This window comes from Etheostoma spectabile, chromosome 24, assembly GCF_008692095.1.
Source record: "Etheostoma spectabile isolate EspeVRDwgs_2016 chromosome 24, UIUC_Espe_1.0, whole genome shotgun sequence".
NCBI classification, from domain to species: Eukaryota; Metazoa; Chordata; class Actinopteri; order Perciformes; family Percidae; genus Etheostoma; species Etheostoma spectabile.
This window is the reverse complement of record NC_045756.1, coordinates 4500288-4508792: the sequence shown is the minus strand read 5'-3', so window position 1 is coordinate 4508792 and position 8505 is coordinate 4500288. Positions and strand designations below refer to the sequence as shown.

The 8505-nt window shown below is 41.2% G+C and overlaps 1 protein-coding gene across 4 annotated transcripts in view; it reads right to left on the bottom strand.

Annotated features, from left to right (window-relative positions):
• The window catches only part of LOC116674208 (gamma-aminobutyric acid receptor subunit beta-3), a 61489-nt gene that overhangs the window by 2907 nt on the left and 50077 nt on the right, over nt 1-8505 (bottom strand). For 2 of the 4 annotated variants that reach the window (XM_032506764.1, XM_032506765.1), the window contains 3 exons: nt 8281-8433; nt 2790-3037; nt 329-700 (listed from right to left, as the gene is read on the bottom strand). In XM_032506764.1, the coding sequence (XP_032362655.1) occupies nt 329-700; nt 2790-3037; nt 8281-8433 (773 nt within the window). Of the gene's footprint in view, nt 701-2296; nt 2366-2789; nt 3038-8280; nt 8434-8505 lie in introns of all 4 variants that reach the window. The other 2 variants (XM_032506763.1, XM_032506761.1) reach the window with 2 other exon arrangements.

Here is an 8505-nt window from a genome sequence, read left to right as displayed (position 1 = left end):
ATTGCTGGCTTTGTATCTCTCTATTTACACATTACTGAAAGGGCAAATGTTGGGAAATGACTGTTACAAGTCCCAATTACAGTACATACTTTTGAAAATAAAAAGACCTTGGTACTAAGGATTCAAAGACTGCAAATATAAAAACAATTTTGACAAGAACTTGGTCCTTTCTCAGTCTGTTGTTTTTTGTCTTGAAGTGTTGCAGTCTTTAATTCGATAGATTTGATCATGTATAAAAGCAACCGGAAAAAAAAGGAAGAAAAAGAAACAAAATGAAGAAAAAAAAAATGAAACCAGCAACAACAAACATCTCAACACAACAGTCCAATCAGACATAGTAGAGCCAGTAGACGAGGTTGAACAGTGAGAAAACAGAAGGGAAGATGATCCGTGACCAGCGGTCGATGGCGTTCACATCTGTCAGGTCGGGGATTTTGATTTTGAGCTGCGAGGACCGCCTCCGCAGGCGGCTGCGTTTCAGCTGGGCAGCCCGGTCCAGGGAGTGCTTGCTGGTGGAGCGCGGGCCGATCCCGCCGCTCTGCTTGCGGTACTGGATGTGCGACGAGGCGGTGCTGTCCAACTGCACCATGGACTGAGAGTTCCTAATGTCCGCCAAGCTGGTGGTGATCTCACCTCCCGCCACTTCGTTATGGATCTCCAGGGTGGTTAGCAGGATGTTCCCGTGGCCGTGAGGTTCCGCCTGAATGGATAAAGAAATGGGAAACGTGATTAGCAACATTATTTGCAAATAAATGGAACACCAGGGGAGGACTCTACCTGAAATGTTAAGGCATTCTCCCTCAGTGCAAAGTGCATTCAAGACCATGAAATGTTGATGTCATCATGGAACGGGCACAGGTCCAGAGACTCCTGACCACAAAAACTGGCAACCAGTTACATACTACATATACAAAGACACATATAATGACCCCAAAGGGATGCTAAATGACTAAGCATGTCTTTGTACGTTCAGTCTGGGTGTTTTGTCCCTACGAGAGGTAGGGGGTTCTTTTACATGACTGTGCCAGGGGCCCATTGTCTCATAATCTGTCCATGGATGTCTCCTTAGAACATTGGGACATATTTTCTATAACTTTCTAATTGCAGTGCTTTGCCTTTTGCTCCGGACTTGACAGTGGTTTAAGTTAAAGTGTTACAATAGTAAATTGTGATTTTTTTGGGGGGGAATTGTTTGTTCTCTTAAATTATAGAGTAGTCTAGACCTACTCTATCTGAAAAGTGTCTTGAGAGAACCTTTTGAGATTTCTTGTGTATGGAAAAGTAATTGAGTGGATGAAGGAACAGTTTGGGTCTCTGTTCCTTGATGGCATGTTTATCAAGTAACAGCAGCCACTACAACGTCAGCTGCTCTGTATGAACAAGAGGAACATTTCCATTGATAAAAGATCAGAAATCGTCTTGGGTTTCACGCCTCCTGCTGTAACTTCCAGAAACTCCCCTCTGAAGCATATAAAGATTTTCTTTTTCCCGGACTGAAGCCATGTAAGCCCACATCATCACTGTCAACCATTTAATCAGTCACGTCGGACACGCATCATACTCCATGCCTATGATGTGTGCACCACAAAATCAACAATAATGAACAGTGTGGATCATTCATGCAAATGTAACAGTGGAAGTCCCACATTTCCCCTTTTCTTCTGTCAGTGTTTGTACAGGTCAGAAAGAATCAACCTAAGACCTTTTTAAGGTGTGTTCACTGACTTCAAATGACTTTGGATGCACTTGTTTTGAAGGCAGTGGGCTATAAATCACAATTATTCTCAGTTTGATTTAATATTTTCCGAATTGATCAAACTTTTTGAAAATGTCGAATTTAAAAAAAAAGAAAAAACAATCCTGGTACTAATGAAGAAAAAAATGGGGGACCTTGGAATTAACTATCAACTGACGTGCACAATGTCACTCTATGAAAGCTATATGAGACATCGCTTTTAATGAATTCAATGAGACAAGATGTACAGACAGCATGCATTCAGGATAACCTGAAAAGAGAAACAGGTTCATATCTGAAACACCGATTTTGACAATGCAATCGAGCATGAGCATCATTTCAATGTAGAAACAACTGCAATGAAGAAGTCAAAGTCAAAATAAATACTCCTGAGAATATGGCAATGTCATGAAGATGTCTGTTGTCGCTTGACTCATTCCATGGATGGGGAAATATTTTGCATTAAAGAAAATAAAACAAAAAAAAACATCCATGTCAGCTGATGGCAATGGCAGAGTTGACTCAAGGATATTGAAGAGTCTCACTGGACAAGCAACTCACCGAGCGTGAGTGGCGAAGACCTTTAACCTGATTGGACCGCTTTAGGGATGCGGTCCTACTACCTGCCTCCTGAGGAGATGAAAATATTCATACCTGATTTTTATTTTTTTTAAACCCAACATATTTTGCCTATTGAAGCCTCCACTGGAAATACAGATGCCTATGAATAATATGATAATGTAATACAGGTCAATTATACTATCCTCTTGCTGCTTCTGTGATGTAGAGCTAAAAAAAAACTGTCTGTTTTATCATTCAAGTCCTGTTAGGAGAAAGAATAAATAAGGAATTTAAGAGTCCACTCAGACGGTCCTTTCTACAGTGTTATCCTGCGACATTGTCTGTGGAAATAACCATATATTCATACACATGCAGTATCATTATTTATTGATTGATTGCTTGATTGATACTTTAATTTCCATCCATTTATCAACTGATCATTTGAGTCCAGAAATCCCTACACAAACGTCACAATCGTCAAATCCCAACTCACCCTTGCAGCATCGTACTTGGCTGCCCTCTCATTGTTGGCTTTCTCTGCCTTCTCCGCTAGCTTCTTCTGCATCTGGGGACCCCTCCCGAAGAAGATGTAGTTGACGAAGGCGTACTCCAGCAGGGCCAGGAAGACCATGACGAAGCAGCCCATCAGGTACATGTCGATGGCCTTGACGTAGGGAATCTTGGGCAGCGTCTCTCTCAAGTGGGTGTTGATAGTGGTCATTGTCAGCACCGTGGTGATCCCTGAGATGAGGAAAAAGACAAACATGGTCTTTTTTTAATTATTTTAGGTTTCAGTATTAGGAGCAGAAACTGTCATGAGGCATAGTTAATGAGAATAGTTATTGAGAGGTTTATTTAGGATGACAACAATAGTCATCAATATCAGTAACAGTCATCAATATCAGTAATATAAAGCATCAATATTAGTATGAGAGCTGCAAACAGTCGATTAATCGATTAGCTGTGAACTACTGAATTAATCGGCAACTATTATGATAATTGATTAATCCATTGAGTATTTTCTTCAAGAAAAACAATACCAATCTTGGCAATCCAATTGTGATGGTAATTTTGATGCTTAATTAGTCCAAACCTGATTCACCATACGCACAAAGATACACACATTATCACACACATTATCTAAGCAGATGGTTCTATGTCGCCAGTAACCTTGAGGTCACGCTGAGGGAAAAACTCCAACAGATGTCTTAGGTGTTACTATAGAAACAAGGATATTTTTTATGGAAACTATGTTGAGATTGCCTTGCTGAAGTGTCAAAGAAACAGTGCGGGCCGGAAAAACCAAATACTATATGCACAGTATTTTGCTTGAGCACTTCCTGATTACTTTTATGTTTGTTCTTATTTTACTTGCATGAACACGCAGGCACTGGTAGGTGAGTGCATAACATCTGCTTCATTGAAATTTAAAGGTCTGCCTCGAAACCTCCAACCACCCTTTGGTCATCGGGCAGAAAAAAGTCAGGATAGTGTTGCATGTACTGTATCTAGCCCGTAGCTCTTTGTAACCTTTAACACAACGGATATAGAGTGGCGCGCATCTTTGCTGGAACCCAGTAAAGGCACCTTCGCACCTTGGATGTTTCAGCATGACAGAGAGAGAGACAGTAAGTGGGACTCATATAAAATGGCAGACAAATAGATGCGGGGAAATTGAATTGGCAGAGGTTTGAGACATTTCTCCAGTGGCCCTGAGAGGTCAATGCACTGTAACCTATGAAGATGCATGCAAAAGATGAAACGCAGTTAAATACAGGAAACACAACCAAGTACAGAAACACACTGCAACTAGGTGTGGGTGATACTGTATATCACCATAGCTAGGGTATTTCTGTGATAAGGACATTATTGATGATATGGCAACAGAATGAACAATATAGGGCTGATGATTGATTGATTAATCAATTAGTTGATGGTCTATAAATTTACAGAAAATGGCGATCAAAGACAGACTCAAAGATATTCCGTTTACTGTCAGGGGAGTGAAGAAACTAGAAAATAGTCACATTTAAGAAGCTGAAATCCGAGTTTTACTCTTTTTTCATAAAAAAATCATCAAGCCGATTAATCAATTATCAAAATAGTTGTTGATTCATTTACTAGTTACAACTAACTGATTATTGCAATATGTTGATATACATTTTAAAACATACAATTGCAACAAGTGTTAATAGTTTTCTGTCATTAACCTATTTTTTTGCCTTTAAATATTCAATAAAAAACAATTTAAAAAAAAGATCTTAGATCTTTAGCTTGCAATCAACAGTGACTTGGAGTGAGATTCTGATTCTGTATGAAATAGTACAACAAAGTGCACATCTAACCAGTTGCCAAATTAACAGGCAATTGTGTCAACAAGTTGGAATATTGCCATTATCACGATATGAATGTGACCCAACTGCAACAACAGAAAACACAAACACAAATTTCAAAGAACGATTTACACTTTGTGGCTAATTTTCGTTGTGTTCTGTGTGCCTCGCGACGAGTATCTTACACTATCTTACATATCACAAGTCATATGAAAACTCATATTCATGCAAACCCCGACCTTCTGCAATGCAACAGCGCTGTATCGAATCTCATTATAGATATGTGGCAGATACTGTCCCTACTACTTTATCTACCCGTGGTGAAAATAAATGGAGCCTATCAGTAGCCGGGCCGCTCGTATAACACATGTGAACAAGGCTTTTTGGAGTGTGTGTGTCATAAAGTACAGTGAAGAGACAAGGGACAGTTGGGAGGGGTTGGGAGGAGGGAACACCATAGCTTAGGTCAATCTAGCCCTTAGTGTGATTTATTGGCACATTACAAGGCTAACGCTGTGCGTGTGTGTGCGTCACATCACGGGCGGTGTGAGAAGCGCGTGTGTGTAAACGAGCTTGCCCGAACATGCACACGCTTCATGTCTCCGTCCCTGTTGGATGGTGCAATCACTAGGTTCTTTATAGGTGTTCTCTCAGCTGCGCCATTACTCTCTGTCTTTCGCTCCCTCCCTCCATTCCTCCCTCTGATTTGCTCCCTCCCTCCCTGTTCGGACAATTTAATCAAGGGGCCATGCGCCCATGGGCCTCTCTCCTTTTTCATCACGCCGTTACACTCTTAGGGGAGAAATATAGTTTGATAGGGTCTCTCTCATTCTCTGTCTTTTTCTGTCTCTCTCATCCCCTCTCTCTGTCTCATCCCATTGTTTGCTGCTATCTCTCCCTCTCCCTCAATCTCCCCCTCTCTCGTTCTTCATTCATCCTGTATCGCTCCCCCACCCAGACCTCTCCATCATTTACTGGTTTCGATCTTTCCATCTTACCATTTTTCTCTTGCTTTCTCTCACCTAACAGCTGAAGCAAAGGAACACAGCAATCAAATCTCCTCTAATCACAAGCCAATAGGCCATTAGCAACACAGCTCAACATTTTAAAACCAGAAAAGGTATCATGTAGGATGCAATAAAGCGCGTGAAAGGCAATGGATGTTGCCTGCGAGAACAGAGGCATGGGCATTAAATGAAAGCAACGTCAATTAAACACTTACATTCATCACTTGCAGACAGCCCAAATTGTCAGCTATCTAGTTAGCGTGCACAATGTTTCAAGACTTGTCATTTTGAGAGTTTGCAGTTTAGAAAAAAAAGGTTTTAACGCACTGGACCAACATACAGCGAACTCAAACTTGTGTCTACCATTACACTAAAAGTGCTCCTACACCAATTACAGCTAATGCCCACACCTTGACTGTTATATATAATATGATTGTGAGCGAAGGGCATGACTGTGGGAAATGGGTTGCAACCAGATTAGGGTGCGAGCTGGTCATTTGTAACTTTGCAATCCTTTGAAATTGCTCAGGAAAATGAGATTCTCCTTCAAACAATTCAATTGTTTGCCTGCTGCCTCCTTGAATTGATTTCTCCTTTATCATCACGTTGCTCTTACTGGCAGGTTTGCACACACAAGAGGAGCGGAAGCACACAGGCATGCATGCCCACACCCACACCCACACACACACACACACACACACACACACACACACATACACATACACACACAAACACCTTCTTCCACCATCAAGGCACCTGCTGAAAGCTTGTAATGATCCATCAGGAAGTGAATGGACCTCCGGTTGCCTCTCAGCTGAGGTAGCACACACCGGATTTTGTAGCTATGGCAAGACATTACACATACACATTCCCCTTACTAACACACACACATGCGCGAACATAAAAGCAGACATACACTCTAAGATAATGATCAGATATTGCATGCCGTAAGAAAAACAACCAGTTTAAGCAGGCAAATAACAGTGGATGTAAAACCGATAAAAGTACACACACTCTCCAGATTCCAGTCTCTATTGAGCTGTATGTGCCTGTGGAAAACAGATAATGGATCAAAGCAAGATTTCCAAAAAGCATTATGATGTGTTAAGGTCATAACGGTTCCATTACCCATTACCTATATAAAGACGATTTAAAGGCCAAAGCAGCAATCACTTGGCGTAGCCAGAAAAAGGTTAGGATTTGCTGCTGGGCCACCCAGTGAATCTGGGCCTTTTAAGTCCCCTTGAGCTGCCTCATTTTCCTGGTTTGTATTCCAGTTAATTGGTGAGCCACTTTTGCTTGGACGACCAAATTCTCAAAGGGATCTGGGCATGACCAGCCTTGATTTCATCTTTGCTTTGTCTTCTAAAACTGCTTAAATGCCTGTGAATGGAGAGACAACTAGATGGTGGCAGATTTAGCTTAGCAAAAAGATAAAAATTTTGCGTTTATTGTATAGTGGATGGTGAAGAAGCACACAGGAAATAAGTAGAGAGAGAGGGATATGACTTGCAGCAAAGGTATGTCCCTGGCTGTAATTGAACCGGGACCTCAAATTGTTTAAAGGATGAGTCTTTTATTTCAGACAGAGGTAGACAAATGCAGATTTATTATTTCTAGCTGGTGGGCAACAATTTTGCCAACTGAAATGACAACTGTAGCTGGCTTGATAATTCAGGTAATGTTAGCTCCATGTTGGTTGAAAACATGGCCTCCAACTGCGGATGGATGAGGGCTTTTTTTTATGTAACCTTGGCTTTGTGTAAGTAGTAGGCCACTTTAGAGCAGATAAACGATAAACTGCATTCTTTAGACTTTTGTTCTTGTGGTTTTTTGGTTTGGGAAAGGCTAAAAAAAAATCAAACCTCCAAATAACAGTAGGTGTTGTTATGCTAGTTATTGCTGCTAAGCTGTGATTGGACCATTGCTGTTCAGGGGAAGCATTTAGCAAATGGTCAATTGCCAATTTACCATGGTGCTATTTATGACTGCTGTGGAAAGTCTATTTTATAAATTGCAAATGATCTATTATCTTGACAACCTTTCTAGTTCCTCATATGTCATTAAGAACTACATGCTTCAATATTCAACAAAGACAAAATTGTGTACTTCCTGCGAGGAATCACTGTGATTACAACTTGGAGACCTGCTGCTTCCACCTGCCTTGTTTACTGCTCACAGGAACCCGACAGCGCGTGGGCCTTTGTACCCACACAGGCCCTCATCAATAAGAAGTGAAATTATGCTCATTAGAGAGATGATGTATTTTAAACTCCTGGTAGCTTCTCAGTGACCACGGCAACAACAGGCACAAGGAATGACCCAGTTTTCTCAGAGTCAAAATTGTACGTTTTTTTTAAATTGTAAGATTGTGTGTGGAAAGGCACAATAGACAACATGTTTACATGAATGTTGCCGCGTTACAGCTACAGTGTTTACACACGTTAAAGTAAAATGGATGCCTATGTCCAAAAAAATAGGGATTTCTTTTTTTTCTCCCCATAATAGATCTTCAAAATGTCCATTTGGCCCACCAATTATCAAGCCATTCCCCAAAGCTTCCACTAATACCAGCACAGGATGTTCAGCAGGGAGGTTGTGGATCATTCTGGTCTCCGGTCTCATCATGTCCACTGCTTCTTACCTAGAGCCACTCTGGCTGCTGACGCGTCGTAGTTTATCCAGAAGGACACCCAAGAGAGGATGGTAATCAGGATCGATGGCATGTATGTCTGCAGGATGAAGTAGCCGATGTTCCTCTTTAGCTTGAAGCTCAGAGACAGTCGAGGGTAGGCACCTGAGGAACGGGGGAGACAAAGATCGAAGTGTTAAATCTTTTGGAAATTACATTTTTAGGTAGTAATAAGGA